Source organism: Mixophyes fleayi, chromosome 2 (genome assembly GCF_038048845.1).
Source record: "Mixophyes fleayi isolate aMixFle1 chromosome 2, aMixFle1.hap1, whole genome shotgun sequence".
Classification (NCBI taxonomy): Eukaryota; Metazoa; Chordata; class Amphibia; order Anura; family Limnodynastidae; genus Mixophyes; species Mixophyes fleayi.
The window spans coordinates 309,272,300-309,295,024 of NC_134403.1; the positions used below are offsets into that span (position 1 = coordinate 309,272,300).

A 22,725-nucleotide genomic window follows, 5' to 3' on the forward strand; every position below is an offset into this window, starting at 1 on the left:
AGTGCACTCTTTAAGTGCCTGAGTATCAGTTGTGTCCAACAGCGATACCCCCGCTCCAGGACTATACTGGAATGTATAGCTGCTATTCGAGTTTCTTCATCTCCTGTGTCCAGTCTCCCCGACAGCACGCCCATTTCCATCTGCAGTGTTTTCGGCAGAGTCCTCATACTAGCTAAGTACTTTGGGTTGCAGTCTAGGTCCTCACTGAGTGAAGTCCATATCCTCTTGAGAGGATCTCTGGTGAATCCGGTGGGGGTCTTAGACTCCGCCCCAGTGTATTTGTTAGTGCCAATCCCACCTGCTAGCTATTGTCATCTATGTGTGTGTACTCTGCTACACTTGTTGTCTATTTCTGCATTAAAGGGTCACTGCGATATACTCTGTTGTATCCACTTGTTTATTGCATGCTAAGCGCTTTTCAAACAATGACAACACATCCATGTATCTTATTGCACGCAACCCGCTGTTCAAACAGTGCCAACACATCCATGTATCTTATTGCATGCTACACGCTGCCCAGGCAGTGCTTACAAGCTCTGTGTACTCAGTTGCACATTAGTAAACCCCCACACTTCATGTACTCAGCTGTACCCTCAGCATTTTGCCTACAGTGTGAAACAACTAAGTGTATTCTGGTGGGACAACCTCTCGTTTGTATCATATTTATACATCTTCCAGTGTGTTCCCCTGTAAGATACGCCAACACTGCATAATCAAGTTACAGTATTGTTATATTGTATTTTAATACGAAGTTGCAATAAAGCCTATTCAAGTCTAAAATATGGACACATTTGGAAAGCTAAATATAGAACACAATCACATAATAAAATCCATGTTGGAAAAATCACTGACCTGAATTTAGCCTTGCGCCTCGCACCTCGCACTTCGCACTTCTGCCTACAAGACTTTTCCCGTGCTGCTACTCACTTAAGGAATTCCCTACCACGCCTACTCAGACTTCCCCACAGCCTTCAAATCTATACATGCTTTCTGAAAACTAATCTCTTTCTTAGAGTTTACCTTAGTCCCTCCTATGCTAAGCTCTCATGAGCAGTGCACTTCTTACCCGTCATGTCTGTATTTATTTTGTGTACCTTGTATGTTCCTTTTTATGTTTACTCTCTTTTCGGAGCTCTGCGGTGCCTTAGAGATCCATGACAATATTACTAATACTGTAACTTATCTTGTAAGGGAGTTCAGTCTTCTCTTGTCACTTCCTCATCTATTTGTCACACGCTACTTTCTACAAAACCCAGCTCCCATTCATGTGAATGAGTTGCAATGTATTGTTGCAGTTTGATATAACACAATTACATTTTTTGGACTATTTGGTAACACTAGTAACTAAACATCAGATGATTCACCCTGATAGAAACCCTGTTTGAGATTGAGGGTTTTTTTCTGGGTTTTTTTTGTTTTTGTTTTTCTTGTAGTTAGTTTGCTTTAGTTTCTCCCTTTTTCATTTCCAAAGTAAATGTATATAATCAGGCAATATATGTACAAAAATTCAGACTAAAGTCAAAAACATGATGCTAAACTTTGACAATTTTTCCTATTTTACTTACATATGATGACAGTGAAATGCTTTTTGGTGTAATTTGATTAGGGTAACTGAAGAGAGTGTAGAAGCTAGACATTTATTCAAAAGATGGTGCACAGAAAACTCCATTATGTTCACTATTGTGATTATTTTCAATATGGAACGTCTTATTGATATTAAAATTTAACCTTTATTCAATTGTATTAAAATTGAAATAATAAAAAAGCCAGCGAAATATAAAAGAAAAAAATTTGAATAAACAAAGATGTGTGTTTAAAATGACTGGATGCACTTCGATTGTCTCCTGTATTATATGAGGATTATACATATAATATATATATTTTTTATTATTCCAATTTTAATACAATTGAGGTGGACTTTAGAGGTAAAAAAAGATCCCACTGACAAAGCATTGCTTACATATATAGTGTGAGAACAACTGGGGAGACACAGGTTGCTAGCAGTCTATGATGTGTGCTTAACATAAATTCTGTTATATTCATTTTAACATTTTCGTTATATTAATGCATTCTGTCTTTTTTCCTTCAGTTTCCTGCTGTCAATCATCCGCAGTCTTTGGAAAGACGATACTTGGGTATTATAAGTAGTGTTTTGCTTGACCTCATGAAGGTAAGGCACATATTATTAAATATTTAAAATACCAAATTTGTTCCAATTAATATTGTATTCAACTAATGAGTTCCACCAACACTCATGCGTATGTCTCTCCAAGCACATGCACAGTTAATAGCACAATAATTAGAAAATAAATCTGATAAAAGCACTTGGAAGGACTCCATAAAAGAAGAATAATTACTTATATATTTGCATCACTCACCATGCTCACAAGGGGCCTGATTCATGAAGAAATGTAAATTCCGATACATGCATAAAATTTCTGAAAACGGACTATATGCCAGTGAACACAAATGCATGCGATTCATCTTCGAACGCAAAGGATACATCTGACAACCTACATTTTCAAGGGAGAAATGGGGAAGGGAAGGGACATATGCACATATTTAATGTACAGTAAGGGTGTGCCTAGGTTGAGCGCACACGTATGTGGATTCAAACTTTGGGCATCTCTCGTATGTGCTTTCTAGTCCAGAGCCGGATTTAGACCTCATAGGGCCCTAGGCAGGATACTGTTTTTGGGGCCCCTCCCTGCAACAATCCATAGCACTATATTTTTGCAGCCTACCTTATACCCCTATAGTTACGTAGAAGTGAAAGCATGTGCCACCGCATGCCTACCATATACCCCTATAGTTAAGTAGATATGAAAGTATGAAAGTCGCCAAAGGAGGTGGGGGCGTGGCTTGCATCTTTGGGGGCGTACCTAACATGTGTAAAGAGCAAGGCCACCCTGCTGCAGAAAAAGGCACCCCTAAATAATTACCAAGCAGTCCCGTTTTTTTAAGTAGTTGGGTCAAAACAACATAATAAATATTGAAGTCAGGGCAGAAATACTTACTTAAGTTGTTTGCAAAAATAATACGCATAAATCCAAGTATGTGCTCTTGTCACTTTTATCCCTCTATCATCACACTGTGCCCCTTCATTGTCACTTTTGCCCCTTCACAATATCACATGTGCCCTTTCACCATCACCTCTGTGCCCATCACCACCTCTGTGCCAATCACCACCACTGTGCCAATCACCATCACCACCTCTGTGCCCATTACCACCTCTGTGCCCTTCACCATCACCACTTCTGTGCCAATCACCATCACCACCTCTGTGCCTTTTCACCATCACCACCTTTGTGCCCTTCACCATCACCACCTTTGTGCCCTTCACCATCACCACCTCTGTGCCAACCACCATCACCAATTCTGTGCCCCTTCACCATCACCACCTCTGTGCCCTTCACCATCACCACCTCTGTGCCCATCACCACTTCTGTGCCAATCACTATCACCACTTCTGTGCCAATCACCATCTCTGTGCCCTTCACCATCACCACCTCTGTGCCCTTCACCATCACCACTTCTGTGCCAATCACCATCTCTGTGCCCTTCACCACCTCTGTGCCCATCACCATCACCACTTCTGTGCCCCTTCACCATCACCACTTCTGTGCCCTTTCACCATCACCACTTCTGTGCCCCTTCACCACCTCTGTGCCCATCACCATCACCACTTCTGTGCCCTTTCACCATCACCACTTCTGTGCCCCTTCACCACCTCTGTGCCCATCACCATCACCACTTCTGTGCCCATCACCACTTCTGTGCCCCTTCACCACCTCTGTGCCCATCACCATCACCACTTCTGTGCCCCTTCACCATCACCACTTCTGTGCCCCTTCACCATCACCACTTCTGTCCCTTGTTTTACTTACCTTTCTTTTGCGCGCTGCTCCTCCTCCGTCAGTCCAGATGAAGAAAAAAAAAAAAAAAAAAAAAGAGAAAGTCACGTGATCGCTCGTCGGGTCCCGGCAGCCTCTCTTCCTCTCTCTATCACTGAGAGGAGAAGAGGCTGCCAGGACCCGATTCGCGGCACCCGACCCCCCCCCCTCCCCCGACTCGCGGCACCCCCCGCACGAGTCGCGGGGGGTGCCGCGAGTCGGGGGAGGGGCCGAATTTATTTTTTTTTCCATTTTTTTTAAAATTACTCCTGTCCCCCCCAGCTGTGCCCCCCCAGAGCCGCTAGGCCCTAGGCAGGTGCCTAGGTTGCCTAGCGGTAAATCCGGCCCTGTTCTAGTCATATCATTTGCACCAGCAGGAGAGTAGGGGTAAGTGGCGATTGATAATGATGACAGTCGCATATGCATGCCAGAACATGTGTTTGCAATTAAGAGCAACTTTAGAAATGCATTTTATGTACAGTAGACATTAACACCCTTATTAATGTATTTTATATAAAAAAAATAATTGTATTTCACGTTAAAAAAAAATGCATGTATTTTTATTAATCAGTATATTATAACCAAGTGCTTAATATTGTAATATATATATATTTTTTTTTATCTGTGCGTTCTGATGTGACTTACATATGCATTGTGCGTATCCTGCAGTGTGTTGTATCTGCATACAGCAAGTGCCATGTAGGCAGAGCGTACTTAGACCTATATTCAGCTAGAAACGTTTCTTGAGATCCACTTGTACTTGAATACAGGTGTACCTTCGTGCAGTTTCTAATCTAAGTAAGAAAAAAGTAAATTGCGTTCCTTAAAGAATTAAGCCCAAAATGTATAATGCCATCAATAATGCAAATCCGCAATGTAATTCCCAAAGTTCCAAAACTACCAAATAGGCACAATCCCCTTCCCTAGTATGCCACAGGTATAGTGATGTTCACAAATAAAAACTAAAATAAGCGGAGCATAGATACAGAAGCAATGTCACTTCAAATTCAGTAAAATATTTATTATTTATTAAATGCAGCATCACTTGTATCGCCTGGCTAGTTTTGCCATTCTCGCTTCATCAGGGGATATTACTAATTCTTTCCACCTACTAAGAAACTTACAGGCGTGTGATATAGTTCATATCACATTATTACATGGGTCGTAAACTAAAATAAGACTTTTTTTTAGATTGGTATCTGGTATTTGCATCTATGTACATATAGGTTAGAATTGTAGTTTGGTCTGAGTCTTGTGAATACCTTATTTACAAATCTCATATTCCATAATTCATTTATCAGTAAACATTGTAGTTATCAGTCAGTTATGTCAGTGTTGGTGAAATGATTTTCAGAGGTTTTTGCTAAGCCTGCAGGGCAGGACATACATTTACAATTGGCAGGTCAACTCCAGCACACATTCCTTCCACAAAGCAAGTAATGACCCTAAAACTGCGCCCTCTACATCCCTTTCTGTTATATTAATAATCTCACTGTGCAAAATGAAATTTAATTTTTGCTCTGCAGAACTAGGTAGACTGATGTACCTGCTCTGTAGTTGATGATGAAGGCCCAACTCCTCCTATTGTCCATTGCAACCTTCTGCACAACTGCAAACACTATCATCCTGGTCCACAAACCAATACATTTTGGTAGATATCTAGACAAGTGTTTAGTATCAACAGAAGATTTTGCTGTGTGCTTTGGGAGTTTCGCGCTCTGTAAATTGCATTTTATGTTGCACATAGGTCCTCATGAGAACAGGCTTATAAGAAAGACATGTTGATGCGTTTATTACAGTGAAACATTACAACATCATTATTTTAAGAGTTGACTGGGATATTCTATTACCTAAAGTTTTATCAGTTAGTAAAGGTCACATAGTGTTTCCTAAGATATACTGTGTGTGTTCATGCACATAAAATAAAAGTTATTATACACAGCTAAAAAGATCATGAAACTTAAAGACAGATAATGAAATTAGGAGCCAAATTGACACTTTTAAAAGGCAATGCAGGAATCGGGGACAGAGCAGTGTATCGCCGGCCCCATAGCAATATTTGTATAGGAGCCTGGTGATGCTGTTCCCCATTCTGAGGTCCCTCTCTGTTTTTAATAGAGCAGAGCAGGTGCCTCTTTTGAGCATGCGCAGTTCTGACTAGCGTTTTGTCAAAAGAGGTCTAGGCTCTATTGAGAACAACAGAACGGGGGCCTCAGCGAGAGCATAAGGAGAGCTCGGGGTGACCCGTAGAGGCTGCACTTACTGCACCCATAATAGTTATGCCTCTGGGCCTCATAATAATTACAGATGTATACATCAGATCCAAGAGTCGGACTATGTAAAAAGTACATATGTATATAGATAGATTTCAAGTAAATAGATCTAGTTTTTAGTAAGCAAAAAAAACTAATGAAAAAACATGTCACATCTGAAGACATAAGTAGTGATAAACATCATAAAACACAGGGTTCAACAGTATCGTATAACATCAGAAGTTCTACACATATTCTGAAAAATTAAGTTTTAAGGACTGCTGTATCGAGTAAAGAGAGCCTCAAAAGTAAAAGATTTTTACAAGTTATCTTTCTAAATCTATAGAATTCAAACTGCATAATAATTAGATAAATTTATAATATAAATTTAAAACAGAACAAGATGAGGAAAAGGGAGTGGAAGATGAGGAAGATGGAGATGGTAGAGGAAAGGATAAAAAAGCCGGAAGTATCTCAGGGGTCAGTAGACAAAGCTTTGATCGAGAGGGCTAAACAAGTTAAAGTCCTTTTCATGGGGGCCTGGATAATAGGAGCCAGTTTTGTTTCTGTCAAAGCAAAAAGTATCTGTTTGGACAAGTATCTATTTGCATATGTCTCTGTGTCTTGAAGCTCTAACCAATTGACCCAGATGGCACAGTATTCTGTTAACCTATCTGAGGAAGAGTGTATTAAGTTGTCCTTATTCCTGTAAAACTCAATTCATGCGTCCCACTCTTTAATTGTTGGAGGATTTCCAGTGGATTAGGATTACTGCTTTTGCAGCAGTGTTTAAGTGTTTCAATACTTATTTATTGCATCAGGCAACCAGTATGAAGGTCAGGTTTAGCAGCCAAAAGCTAGAAGTGACTGGAATGTCACTTTGCGTAATCTTTCTAGAGATCACCCCTTCCATGAGTGGTCGTAATCTTGGGCAGTCCCACCAGATGTGTAGGTGCGTCCCAATAGCCACGTTACATCTTCAGCATGTGTTAGTAGTTCCAAGCTACATTTTGGCAAGAAGGTTGGGACACCTGTACTATCGAGATAGGATCTCATAGTGGGTCTCAATTACAGATATACTTGGTGAGCAAGTCGGAGCTATGGAAAAAAATCCAGTTATTTTCTTGTAGTAAGTCTACTAGGTCCTTCTTCAGTCCTTCATGAATTTTGTTTGTACACTGAAACTGTTTTCTATTTAGAGCTTGTAAATATATGATAGTGTATGTGCGGGGCAGATTGAAGCTGTAACCATAGCCTCGAATGCAGTAAGTTCCTTAAATAGATTATATATATATATATATATATATATATATATATATATTGATTTGGGATAGATTGATAAATAGATAGATAGAGGATTGTATGAATTGCACTTACTGATTTTTTTGTGTCTTACGTGGCATTAAAAATAATTTAAATCGTTTAGTGAAGGAATCTGTCATTTTAGAATTTTTACAGTTCCCTGCTATGTAACATTAAATGTGACACAAGGTATCATTAATAAATTAAACTATATTAGGAATTTATGAGCATAAGGAAATATATTTAATGAGTGGGCTCAACAGCTAACTTTGCATAATTTAGAATTTAATTGTGAACATTATTAACCTGCTTTTACAAGGTAAAGGGAAAGTACCAGTCACCATGCTTTTTTTTTTTTTTTAAACTCTTCATTTATTACTATAGAAAACTGTATGGAAAAATACAAACCGCAAATAAAACAAAAGATTATAAGGCAACACGATGTCTCCTCTCATTTTAATTATTAAACAAGAGGGGGGTGAGAGGAGAGAGAGATCAGGGAAGGAGGGGGGTAGTAGAAGGGGAAAGGAGGAGGAGGGGGGGTTGGGGAGAAGGAAAGGCACATATAACGCCATAACTATTATTAAAGAAATTATAAGCAACACATCAAGAGATTAACGACCTATGTAATTAAAAAACAAATGTCAACACATATGTATCTTTTACACATGGTGCACTACACCCAGCCTGGAGGATCCTGAGGTGGCTCAGAAACTACGTGCCATTAGAGGGTGGGAGAGCCAAAGAGGGTAAGCAGCTTCGACTTTCATGTAGATGCCAGGGGGCCCAAACCTTGTCAAAGTTGTATGATTTATCGTGACGGTAGCATACAATACTCTCCATGCTTGCTATATGCCAGATGTAATTCCGTAAGCCTGCATGGAGGGAGGATTAGGGTCTTTCCAATGTTTAGCTATTAAGGATTTGGCAGCAGCCAGTATATGAGAGATCAGTTTGTTTGAAGGGGCGCTCTCATCAGGATAGGGCGAGAAAGAAGAAATGATCAGAGTTCCTTAGTGACCTGTTGTTCAGATACGGAGTTAATAAGTGCAAGGCCATGTTCCAAAAAGGATTATACAGGGGCAGGTCCACCATATATGTAGCATTGTGTGTCTCTGGCGATATTCTCGCCAACAGCTCGAAGTGGCAGTGGGAAACATTCTAGACAGCCTATCTGAGGTATAGTTCCACCTATAGTACAGTTTGCATGCAGTTTCTTTAATAAGCGTAGATAGCGTGGATATTGAGCTCCTGGCAATCCCCTCCCTGACCTCCTCCCAACAAGACTAATACGGGAGGGGGGGTCCCAGATCTCTCTCCCATTCCCGTTCGTGCAGCCCTGGAACTTCAAAGGTGCTCTCTGTTAGCCAATTATAAATCCTCAATACCATCCCTTTGGTAAGTTGGAAATGCAAACACATGTGCTCAAAGAGAGTGAGGAGCCGAAGAGGGTCAGAGGCGGGCAAAGACATAGTGAAGTGTCAGACCTGGAATTGCTCAAAGAAGAGCGGACGGAAAGGTTCAAACTTCAGATGAAATCTGACATAGAGGCCCAAGTTACGTGGATCACCAGATCCGAGACCACACGTATCTCTGCACGAATCCAGTGTTTAAATTGCTGTGACTGGTTACCCGGGGGGGATGTGGGTTGCACCAGAGGGGAGTTAGAGGGCAGATAAGGGAGGATAGTTTGTGGTTGAGCCGGCACGAGTCCCAAAATATGAGATTGGAGTGTGGAGGCCCCCGGTGGTCTGGAGAGGCCCCAAAGGGATGCCAAGGAGGGGACTCCCGTAAAGTGGGTTTCACCATGCTTTTTTTAAATATATATAATGAATATGATGACATAATTGCAAGACTTTTTATTATCAAAAAATAATTATTTGCCTTTTTTGTTTAAAGGGGAATCTGTACTTAGCTAACATATGAGTTGACATCGTAATAAATAAAAAAAAACTCTTAGGAGGAAACTGATTAATCCAATGAGTAGGTACTAAACCAGTTTACTGGAGAGCTATCTGTTTTTCTTTATACTGTCAACACAGTATCTAAATTTAGAAAACAGGTAATATTACATATTTTATAAAGTATCACTGTAAAAAAAACTGCAAGTGATTTCTAAAGTTTTAAAATTGCAGAAATTAAACAGATTTGAATATTATTTGTTTTATATTTCAGGTACCTACATAACAATGATATTTCCCTTTTATATTTGTGCCACTTCAGTCTTGTTTTTATGATTATAAATGAAACTTTGTTTTATCTAGAACTTATTGAAGCTAAACCCATCTGATAGATATTTGACCGAGCAGAGCTTGAACCACCCGGCATTTCAAACTCAGAGACTCTTGGATCGTGGTGGGAGTTCTCCTTCCAGATCATCCAAGAGAAAAACTCATCACTCAGACAGCAACTCATCAAGCAGGTCATTGTCTCTTTTAGAGAAATGTGACGATTTCTCTCCAAAATAGCGATTTGTTTTTAGAATTATGGAGATTACCATATGGTTAATACACGTAAAACCAGATAAAAAGTACGATCACAATTTGAGTTACTTAAGCTATATCTTTGACAAAGGTCTTAACAATTTTCTAAATCTGTTTTGTTTTTGTTTTTTTGTTTTTTTCAATTTACTTTCTTATCTTTGCTACACATGTCAATGTATACATTGTGTATTTAAAATTATTTTTTATTAAAACTGTTATTTAAAATAAACTTTTCATAGCATAAAAATAAACAATTGCAATATATTTTAAATCACACCATTGATACCAGAGTTTTGTAGGGAATTGTGCCATCACAAAGTTGGCATTGTCACTAATATTAAAGAAGCCACCAAAGTGGCTTCTTTCACTGTGTGTTAGCCACAGGCGCTCTTTAATAGAAGAGACACTACTTTAATGATATTTACCATATTGTATACCCCCTAGTATCATCTACTTACTTATGTAGGTGTAGTCACAATGTACAGGCTATGAATGGAACGTAGTAGCATAGAATGCTTCGTTTTTTCCGCACAACTTTTGAATTAAGTACAGTGGCAGTTCAAACACAATTGTAGTATGCATTTAACAGAGAAAATTCTATTTTATAAGTGGTTTCTGTGAGGGGGGGTTACGAATACCGCTTGGCATTCTGTAAAAATTGTTTATTTTTTGTCTTTCAGAAAACCTTCTAGTAAAAGCTCACAACCGCATCACAGATCAAACAGTAAAGATGTACAAACTCTGTCTGTTGGACCAAAACGAATTGAAGAGACTCATCAACCAAATGAAACTTTCATCAATGGAACCCACCCAGCAGGATCTCATAGTCCAACAGTCCATCCAAAAAAGACTAACCAAAGTGGGTCTGCTAACAAGGATCTATCCAATAACAATTTGCCCCATCTTCTTAGCCCAAAGGAAGTAAAGTCTAAGAATGAATTTGATTTCAATACTGAACAAAAGGTCACTGAAGGACCAGGCACCAAATACTTGAAATCAAGTTCACGCTCTCAGCACAACAGACATTCTTTCATGGAAGGAAAAACCAGCAGCTTACAACCTGGTGAAAGGCATGCTCGCCATAGCTACATTGACACCATCCCACAGTCTTCAAAGAAAAGCAGTTCTTACATGAACTATTCAAAAAGTCATGGTGTCCTGTCAGATTCAAAGTCAGTGGGAAATCTTAGTGAAAATAGGGGACAAGTACTTGAGCCCAACAGTAGATATTTTCCATCCAGCTGTCATGACTTAAACTCTCCTACCAGTCCTGCTGTCCCTAGGCATGGTGACAATAGAGCTATGTTAAGCCCCTCTGGAAGGACTAATAGAAAAGAAGGGACTTTGGAGTCTCGAAGGCCTACCACTAGACATTCCAGAACCATGGAGGAACTGAAGCTTCCTGATCAGATGGATGGTAGTCATTCCCACTCGCTCTCAGCCCCACATGAATCTTTTTCCTATGGCTTAGGCTACACTAGTCCTTTCTCATCCCAGCAACGCCCTCACAGACACTCCATGTATGTGAGCCGGGACAGAGTGCGGGTTAAGGGCAATGACCCAGGACTAAGTGTTGGGCAGGGCATGGCATCCAGGGCCAACAGTCTACAGTTGCTATCTCCTCAGGTACAGCATCGAACATTGACAAGATCTGTTGGTTCATCTCGTGAAGATTGCACAGAAGACACTACTAGGGTTGGTTTAATTTTAGTACATTTATTTTCTGAACTTTTTATTCTTCTCAATTGTCTGCCTGTAGTCTCCATAGGAGAGGACTGTAGCTCAGTGCTCTTAATCACCCTTATTGCTTGAGATAAAGTAAGGGAAGGGCATACAAATTAATGAAGTATGTCTTGCGTGGGTGGGTGTCAAACCTTGTTCGTTGCAAATTATTTAACTGTTCATTTATATTTTTAATTGTCACATGTTATCTGTGACAGCTTGTAGCAATCAGTTAACATTTTCTAATAGCAAATCACACACTACCTTCAAATCTTGCTGGCCATTTGTTCTGCCTTAAAGCCACCAGACATTTTAGTTGTTTAAAAAGGATAGTCTGACATTGTATCATTGTGGAGATGAATGAAAAGTCTGATGCACAAGATAATTTCTACTACCATAGTCATCTTAATAAAATCTTTATCTGATGATGCAATGTCCTGAAAGTGTCTACCTTAAACGGCATTGTTACCTTTAACATATTGTTGCTGCTTTCCCATCCACCTTGACTTAAATTAATTTAATTCAGCTACATTATGGTAAAACCTATCCAAACAAACATGTACTTTTGTTGTAGGAAATTCTTCTACAATACAATGTATTGCATTTCTACCACAATACTGCATTTAGAACAGCAAACTTTTGCCTTCCACCAAGCCTTAAACCCTCTGGTACTGGTGTGTTAAAAGTGTGGGGGGAAAAAAGGGGTTGGCATCCATCCCATCCAAGAAATATTGGTTAAAAAATAGCAAGTAAGAAAAACATGTAGTACCACTTATGACCGCGACTAATGACGATAAAATGCTTTTGCATTCAACTTGTCTTTTTTTTTTTTTTTTTTGAACAAGTAGACAATGCAAAAGCAGGATTCATATATTTTAATCATGTGTTGTGACATTTTAAGGCTGCTAGAATTTTGCTTTTCATTTCTTTTTTGCACAATGATTGTATTGCACTTATCCAACTTGGCAGTCAATGAACAGATTTACATCAGCAGTCGCAAAATGGACAGACAAAAGTAGAAAGGAAGGACCAGAAGCAGCAAACAAGTAAGGGCACTTGTAGAGAAAATGGGGCTGCTATCAGAAAGGTCAAAGGTCCGTAGTTTCTCTGAAATGTATGGAAATATACTATGGGGACAGAAAAAGTAAAAGAGAGAGAATAGAAAAGTATAGGGACAATGAGCAGCAGTCTCGTGGCAGGACACTTCTGGGCAGGGATCCAGCTTCCCAACCCTTGAGAGAGCCTGAATGTTGGACAACATGATTTTACTTACCATTAAATGAGACTGAAAAGCTTTCAGAAATATCTCTTGCATTCTCATTATTAAGATTTAGGAAATGAAAGGATGGAAATCAGTGACAAGTACCCGTAAATGTTTCTACCGTACCTTTATGAGGAAAGAAGGTGTGAAAACCTAGTGAAATCTTCAGTATGGCGGCTTCATTTGCCAAATAAAATATTTAGGCAGGCTTCTACCAGCACATGTAGATAGTTGTTTTAAGCTCAATTGTTCCTGTGACTATAACATTGCACAAGGTCGTAACAATAGTCTTAACTGCCCAACAGTTGGAGGCCCCTGAACTATAAAGACAAAAAAAACGAAAAAATTTCTTCTACCTTTACGAGCTCTAAGGAGGGAATTCACATGGCCGTTTAATGAATAAGCTGTCTGGCAGTGGAGAAGGTGCTTTAGGGAGGCATTCCCAGTTATACAAGTGAGCGCACAGTATTGTCTCTACAAAGGGACCTGATTTCTCCACCTGCTTAGAGGTGTTGTTAACCAGGACTCATTCTATAATAATGCAACACAACTTGCACCTTCCAGCTGCACTTTGGTGGAAACATGCATTTATAGGCACACTTCCAACGAAGTGATAAAGAGCTTCAAAGACACAAAAGTACTAATGACATGTTGTAATGTCCTCTCCTTCTCATGCTTAATTTAAGACATAAATTAAGCTAAAATGAGCAGTTTTTCAGAGGAAAACTTAAAAGGTTAAATTAATTTAGTGGGTGGTCCTATGTGGAAGTTGTTTGAACTTTGTAGTTATGTTTTTATTGTTCTGTTTATAGCGTGTCTACATTTTTGTAGTGTATTAAAACGTGATCATTTTTAAATAGAAGCGCTGCTTACCACAAGTCCACTAAAACAAGACATCTTTCTAGTATTCTAGATGTAAATAAACTTGAAGTGCATTGATGAGGCTTATTTTTAGTTGTTTGTCCACAATTTCATTATGTCCTATTTTTAGTGAACAATGGATCAAAAAACACAGAGGGCTCAATATATTGTGAGTACCCTATTCAGATGAACATCTGTTGTACGGTGATTTGTTACTCAATAGGCCTAGGAATACCATACCTAGTCAGCGTGTCAGGTGTCTATGGATGGTATCGGAGTAGACAGCTTGTTGTGTAGTAAATGTTGGTTCACTAGTGGAAAACAAAGGAACAGAAGTGTCATTTAAAGGTAAAAGTAGCATGGATATTAAAGATATATATATATATATATATATATATATATATATATATATATATATATATATATGTGTGTATATATATATATATATATATAAAAAAAACATCAGCTCTGTATGAAGCTGAAAATGAAAATGGCATGTATTATTAGATGAGCACATACATAGCAAGCACTATGGTACCTCTATTCAGTCACCTCCTGTCATAGACTTTATTCATCATCACTGGACAAGTGTTTAGTTGTCCATAGTTTTTTTTAGTCCATTGAGTGATCCAAGTTTTCTTTGAACATCTGTCTTCTCTCTTCTAAGGCCTCCGTGACTGGAGTTGACTATATTGTTTACCTCCACATTACCTCTAGAACCTGGTGGTGCTTGCATCTCTTTGCTTTGTCATTGGTATGCTCAGTGGTGGAAGTGGTACTGTGCCTAACCATATCCACTATCCACCTGAGCACCACACTGACATTTTGTACCACATCTTTTAAATGGTCAATGGCCTCAATTCAATTCTTTAAAAGGTGCAAATGGTATGCTAGCTGCATTCCTCAGCACCTCGCAGCGAGCCTCGCTAAGGAGATTCTGTCTTGTCTGCTCAGAGACAGGTGAGGTAGAATCAGCGTGCTCTTGTTGAAAATAGTGAGCTCAACTACCATAATAATGTTATTCGAGCGAACTTACGCAGGTTTTCTGCATGGTTAGCCGTGAGGTTATAGCCTTGCTAACCTCACAGGGAATTAAATCAGGGCCCCTGTCGTCTTATGACAGGTATTTATATTTATCTCTGACAGTGATAGTTTGAAGCAAGGAAAAAGCCCTATTGATTTTTTTAAAGGGCTTTCATCCCTTTAATAAATCGGCCTCTTAGTGATTGCAAAATCTCCAGTGTCCTAAACCCCACTAGACCTGTAATTTATCAAAAGTTTACCACTGTACCTGTCATCCTTATGTGGCATTAAACAAGGTTGTTCCTCTGTTCATCCACGTCACTTCTGATTGGCAGCCACCAGCATTACTTCTGCCTACCACTAAAACTCTAGCAGAAGAGGATGAAGGAAAGGCATTAAGTTGAGAGAAGTGGAAGACCAGGTGTAGAAGGTGTGGCATGAGAGGTTGTGGGACCTAATGGGAGAAAAAGGAGGGAGAACTGATGGGATGAGCACACAAGGAGACATACACACAAACTGGCTGGCTGGATGTCCTCTGGCAGGATGGGCAGCTAGGAAGCAGAACAGAGTGAGTGGAATGAAAGAGGTGGACAGTTCCTCTTCCTACTTCTGCTTCCTGCTTTCCTTACAAGTGTGTAAATGGGTAAAATGTAATTTTAGTGTACTGCGCAGGCTCAGCACATCCACTGAAATATAGATTATATGCTATCATCATTATATGCTACCCTTCATGACACTGCTCTCCTTCTTTACCACCCTGTGCCCCCTTCTTAATCACCACACTGTGGCCCCTAGTTCTTCATCACCCTGTGCCCCCTCCTTCACCACACTGTGCCCCCCCCTCTGGGACCTCTCCTGTACAATTTCTTAACAGTACGGCGTACAGGTCCGTAACACCCCACTTCACACTACTGGGCGTATTGCTTTGTGCGGACAGTTTTCCTTTTTATTTTTTTAAATGGTTGAAGGTCACTCATTTGCAGTGAAAATAATAATGTAATTTTACATTATAGTAAACTATGCTGCAGAAACACCTCCTCTTATCTTGCATATAATTTTTATTAATGTGGAATTATTTTATAATGGAGCTTTAGCCTAGTTTTCTATAATCATACTTTGTGTATTTGTCTTCAATTTGTGCTCTGCTTTGCCCATCTATATTTGTCTCTTTTGTACTACAGTTCTTAAAACAGAACCAAATGTATTATGCTAATAAGCAACACTCTTTAGTGTGTGAGGGAGTGGGAGTTATTGTGTGGGCTGTGCAAATATTTTCCAATTACATCTATACTCTTTAAGTAGCCTCTCACAGGCTAATATAGCTGGTTTAAATGAATGTGCTGAAATTTCAAATAGAATATTGTTTTTGTCACAAAATTCTTTTCTTTTTTTCATCCCTGGAAAGATTTCTCGCAAAATTCATAGGCTTGTTCATATTGCATTTTCTAAGATGCATTGTGAGCTTGTTTTGCTTTTGTTACAGTCACCATATATTTGTCAGCCAGTGGAAGCATGCATGCATTAAAACACAGGTTTTTATTTGCAACTCAGACTTAGGGGTTGATTTAGCGCAGGGTTGTCCAACCCGCGGGCCGCATGCGGCCCAGCACGCCTGTAAATGTGGCCCAGAAGGAGTTTTGGTTGTGGCAAGGGGGCAGCACTGTTAATGGAAAAAAAAAATCCTGCAAAAAAAAAGAAAAGAAAATACTTACCTTGCGGTCACGTCAGCTGGTACTCCGGCTCCCTCCCTTGTCTCCTCCTCCGTGCGGTGCTCGCAGTGAATGTCGAACATCCATTGCGGAGCGCAGCACAGAGGAGTCACCCGCGTGAGAAGAACAATCAGCAGCAGTGAATTGGAGAAAAGAAGAGAAGAGGACAGGAGAACAAGCCGATTAAAAGGTAAGTTAAGAACCAAACCAACTCGTCGTCTTCCAATGTGGCCCAGGGAAGCTAAAAGGTTGGACACACCTGATTTAGCGTTAGGAGCAAATGCAGGTTACTGGGTTTAAAATTTGCACCTGGAAAATTTTTTTTTGCTGCAAGGGGAAAACGTAAAATGCGTAACCTGCTTGTAATGAAGTTGCAGCATGGCCCAACTATAAAATGCAGTGTTACAATTATGTGGCCAATATGTGCATGCAGCAGGCCAGAAAATTTGCACCCTCTTGCAGCGCAACATAGTTATTTCCAGTGCGCAATTTACACCTTAATACGTCCTTTAGTGTGCAACACCCAAAAATTTCATTTTGCACAATGTACCTAGATGGTCCACCTACTCTCCACTCTTGGGAGATGCGCCCCTAAACTAAAATTGAGCACAGAAGTGGAAAAATCTAAAGAGTAACTTAGAACCACCAATTTCTTTAAAAATTTCCTCAAATACTGCAATGATTAGACCCAATTATGGATAACATTTTTCATAATGGAATGTATCTTAATTTATTACATAATGAATAAAGGAAGAGACACGGAAATGTCTGTGTTCTCTCTGCCCAGCAAGGAATAACCTCCTTTCATTGATTTCAATAATCTCAATTTCTGTACTACTCTAGAAAACTAGGTTCACTCACTCTCTACTCTGCTAGTAATGTCCTCAGTCCACCCGCCTATTCTCATTTGTCACTTTTGCTTTTCCTACAAATGTAAGCAGCTTGCTTTAGAAATCTAGGCATTTGCACTGATCGAGATGCGTATTACTTCCAAAGAGGATTTTGCACGTTTTAAATGAGGGCCATATTTTGATCACAAGAGAATAATGCTTCCTTCTGGTGAATTGTGTATTCTTACAAACCACAAAGCATTGCCCCCCATATTTCTGAAGCAATTGGCTTAGTAAATACTGTGGCCATTCAGAATTCCTCTTCCTCTCTATCAACTTCTCATTCCTGGGGGAAAAATTTATCAAGCTGTGGGTTTGAAAAGTGGAGATGTTGCCTATAGCAGCCAATCTAATTCTAGCTGTCATTTTGTTGAAGGTGCTAAATAAATGATAACTACAATCTGATTGGTTGAAGAAAAAAAGTTCAGGATCCATCAAATTGTGATTGTATCTCTGTGTACAGTCATCATTAGGTCATGCCCCATGTTTTCAATGGGATTAATGTGTGAGCTATGACTGGTCCTTTCCAAAACTTTGATCTTCCTTTCCTCAAGCCATTTATTGGTTCACTTGGATGTGTGCTTTGGATGGTTATCATGTTAAAAGATGGAATTCCTCTTCATCTTCAGCTTTCTGACAAGCCACCAGGTTTGATGCCAAATATCTTCATATTTGGAGCTATTCATTATGCCCTCTATTCTGACTAGAACACTTGTCCCAGCTGAAGAAAAACAACCCCAAAGGATGATGTTGCCACCACAATGCTTCACATTAGGCATCGTGTTCTTTGGGTGATGAGCTCTATTGTCTTTGACCTTAGTTCTAAAAGATATGTTTAGCGCAAAGAGTTCAACCTTGGTTTCACCAGATCATGACATTTTCACAAGACATTTTCCTACATGGTTTGGGATGATTGAATGTATTTTTTGTGTGAAAATTTTAGACTGGTTTGGGTGCTCTTTTTTGTGAGAAATGGCCTCTGTCTTGCCACTCTACCCAATAGCCCAGATAGATGCAGAATATAGGAGAATATTGTAATTTGCTGGGAATAACCAATACCTGACTTAAATTCATGCAGCCCCTTTTTTTTGTTGCCACAGTCCTCTGTTCAACTTTGGAGGGGTCATGGCAATGTCCCTGTCATGCCACATTTTCTCCACTTATTAATGATAGTCTACAGTGTTCCATGCCACATGTAATTCCTTTGAACTTCTTTTATACCCTTCTCCAAGTACAAGTATTTATTTAAATGCAAAATAAGTAAACAGTTTTACTAGGGCATATAATAAGTGATGAAAGACTTTAGAAAATAATTATCAATATGTAATTTGATGTGTCAAAAAATAAATAAATCACAAGATATGCCATCATCGTGCAAGACTCAAATTTCCAATTCGTTCCTAAGAGTTAGAAACATGGTGATGTTTTCCATCATTTGCTCCAGGTTCTAACTTTCTAAATGTTTACACCATGTTATTAAATCACAGCCATGGTTTTACCTCTCTCCCTTTGCTCATTTTGTTTTTGCTGATATTATTAACATGACTAATTGGTTATTGATTACTTTTTTTTTTCTGTTTCGCTTGTAACCAATTTTTTTACTTATTTGCCAGATACCTGCTGAGTAAAATCAGTTTTATGTGTCTCATTGTGTAATGTGTGTTTGTACCGTTAAGTTAAACTTGTTCATCAGATAATATTTGTGCTGTCTTGCTTCACAAACTGTACGAACCATGTGTTTTATTTGCTGTTAGCAGGCTGACCCAGTTCCATCAGAAGGGATCATCCACTCAAGACCTCTAGCTAAAGAGCCCAACAGAGATGGCGCAGCTTCATTTCATACACGACAAAAGTCTGAGGTCTGAATCACCTAAACAATGTTATGAACAACTATAATAAAATATAATCATTGACAAATATGGGTATATCAGGCTTTACATTTAATTACCTGAGTTTATAGCAGTACTGAGCCTCAACTTCAGGTCCAAGTCATTATGAACAATGCAAAAGTAATTTTTTTTCTTGGCAAGAATATTTTACATCAATACGGTCAGGATATGTGGGACACCTGCACATTATACAGACAAAAGTTACAAAAAGGGGGGAACATTTTGGTATTGTAATATGGGAATTGTACTTAGGCATCCATCAAAAAAAATTGAGGTGATGTTCAGGGGATAGTTCCAGTGTTGAAGATTTAGTAGTGGCTTGTTTTTTTCCTGTTTCTCATTTGCATGCAAAACAATAAATGCTTGTTTGCTTTGCCTTTGTAATATGTTTCTGTGCTCTTGTCTGTTCTAAGGAAAACAATAGCCATGCTTTATGTGATAATGTAAGTAAGCGACTTTATGCCTAACAAGAATTGTTCTCTTCAGACTGATCTAACTATAGAGGAGAATATTCCACACAGATGTTACTGACACAAGTACCAGTTCTTTCTCATACTCCAGTATAAACAAATACTATTCACACTCTTGTGCACTTAGGAAATGTTTGATTCATTGTTTTTCATATCTGCTTTTATTAATATAAAGTCTGTTTTGGCATTTTGTTTGCTATTGATGCATATCCAGCAACTTTCTATGAGGTACTTCAAATGCATTGGTCTCTCACTCAATTCTATTATGGAACACTATCAAAAGGGGGTTGTTCCTGTTTGTGGAGTATATAAAGACTGTCAGACCGACATCTTTAGTGGTTTTCACATCTAAGTGTGAACCTTTGAGTTTCTGGATCAAGTCAACAAGCTCATTTAAAGTGAGTCACCTACACATCGCAGAGGCAGTGTTAGGCTGAACTGATGTTATGATTATGCTGGCAGACTGTTCAATTGCTTGTATTTGAGTTCATAAAATAAAACATGGATAGAAAGATTGTAGGAATATACAGAACAGTGCATTTATAACTGCAGGTAGTAATGATGCAAATGCACAAAGTTGCCCCTCATTATTGCACTTATTCTTTCCCAACTTCTTTATGTGTTAGTAGACTTTATAATTTTTAGTCTCAACAATGGTTTGAATGAACTGATGTTCCATTGAATCATTTATAAAAATATAGCGCATGGATTCATTAAACATCCTAAAGAAACCTTCAAATCTCAGCAGGATAGTAGCAGCAAAGCAGGGAAACAATTGTACTATCAACAATGTAAATAAAACAATATGTATCGGTAAGTAGCCTAATGCTTTCAAGTTTAGACACAGGGAAAAGTGATGTTCACTCAAATGAAACAAAGAATAAAGTCAGTGTGGCAAATAGTCACTCTTAATCTGCCCAACTTGTCTCTGTACAGGGCAATTTACAATATGCAGCCATAATAAACACAACACTTTAAAGAAAGATTAAAAGATCCTGAAAAATTGCAGACCTTGGTAATGATATCCATATTTGTGTTAGCTTCAATCAGATTCAGGTAGAAATGTTTTATTGTTTTATTTATTTGAGACATGTTCATGACAGGCTATATAGAAAGGTTAATGAAAATCATAATTATGTTAAATAATGGAACATGACTTAGAAATTGTCATCCCTGATCAGGATTGGAAGAACATTTTCCAACCCACACACCTCAGCTCAATTAGCACTCAAGTAATCAAAACCCAATACAGTGTGCTAACTTGCTGGTATTGATGTACTAGCCTACTGACCAAAATGTATCCTGGTCTCCCCAACCTATGTTGGAGATGCCAACAGGCTCCCGGTACCTCACTAGACATCTGGTATTATTGCACAGTCCTTCGCCCTATCTGGGATAATGTAACACTTATTTCCAAATAAATAATTGGAATCGAGGTACCTAAGGGCCTGAACTTTTGGTTGCTTAACGATTCTAAATTACCCATTTCCCAATATAAAAAGCTCACCTTGAAATACCTCAATTGTGTAGCAAATGCTGTAATACCAGTTCACTGGAAATCCCCAATTCCACCATCCATTAAAGAATGGTTTAAGCGATTAGATTTCTACATGTCAATGGACATTGTCTTCTATTCATCAAAATACAAATTCCAAGAATATTATCTACTATGGTTCAAATGGCTAGAATTTGAAGAAACACCTATATATAACCTCTGGAAAAATTGAAACCTGTTTTCTTCCAAAAGACATTGTCCCAATATTATGTCAATATCCTCGTTTAACACACACCAGTTTCTATCCATCCTTCCCCTACTTTTCCTCCCTCGCTTTCCTTTTTCCCACATTCCTTATCCTACAATACAGTATAAATAATATAACAATCCTAGTTTATTAATATGTTTATATATGTTTTCAGCTATTTTGTTTAAGAATATAAAAAAAGAATATGCAGTAGTGTATGTATCCAATCAACAACTGTGAACCATGGATAAATAAAGAAATTTATTCTAACAATATGAAAAACCACAATCAGTAGTGGCAGAACATCAATAATACATAAACAATGTCACAATGAAATAGAATAAAATGATCATAAAATATTTGATCACATGTGTGAAAATACCAAGTATGTTCGTTTTGCTTAAGAAATCAGTTCTTAAAAAATGTGCACAAAAACAGTCATACAATTAGTTGGAATGTTTAAGAAGATTCCTTTTTCTAATGTTGTATACAAACTGTTATGCCATGAACATATGATATCTTTATTATATTATGGGATAAATTACTATAATAATTTGTTCACTTTATCATTTACATAAGCTGTACATTTTATATAAAAAATAAAATTTGATTGCAAAAAAGCCAAAAAACTAATAAATAATGGATTGCTAGTCATCTAAGTAAAATAAGCTGCACACCTTTATGTAAAACCGTTTGGTCTGACTGAGTGCCAAGCAGCACTATCCATGTCCAGTTTGACCACTCAAATAGGTGGCTAAATTGGAAAGATCCAGACACTCAATGCTCCGTTCGAACAACCAAATCACATGGGAACCTAATTGGTGCCTAATTATCAGCTTATGATAGAGGCAGATCACTGAGCATATACCGAATTGCTAATAATGTTGGGCTTTCAGGCCAAATGTGTTTAAATTTGCCAAATTACTAACAGAAATCCACATGTGTAGCCAGATTAAGTCCTTCTGCTCCACTGGAAACTTCTGTCCTTCTTCAGCTTGCCTTGGGACACCTGCTTTTTGTGACCTTCCTCAGTCACTGTCCTCACATGGGTGATCATATTGGGCAATTCCAGCCAGATGGTGCTCACACTGAACAAACAGTTGCTGACTCCAAACAACCAAATTTTCTACTGCACTGAAACAAATTAAATATTGTTGAATAAGCTTAAAAAAAGGTGAAACGCAATTATTTTTGTTTAGATAAACAGCACATCAATAGTGTCTTCACC

At 38.6% G+C, this 22,725-nt stretch overlaps 1 protein-coding gene across 6 annotated transcripts in view; it reads left to right on the plus strand.

Annotated features, from left to right (window-relative positions):
• CDKL5 (cyclin dependent kinase like 5) overlaps positions 1-22,725 on the plus strand; it is a 324,391-nt gene that overhangs the window by 270,169 nt on the left and 31,497 nt on the right. For 3 of the 6 annotated variants that reach the window (XM_075196518.1, XM_075196523.1, XM_075196520.1), the window contains 4 exons: positions 2,090-2,170; positions 9,712-9,869; positions 10,611-11,625; positions 19,151-19,255. In XM_075196518.1, the coding sequence (XP_075052619.1) occupies positions 2,090-2,170; positions 9,712-9,869; positions 10,611-11,625; positions 19,151-19,255 (1,359 nt within the window). The remainder of the gene's footprint in view (positions 1-2,089; positions 2,171-9,711; positions 9,870-10,610; positions 11,626-19,150; positions 19,256-22,725) is intronic. The other 3 variants (XM_075196521.1, XM_075196524.1, XM_075196522.1) reach the window with 2 other exon arrangements.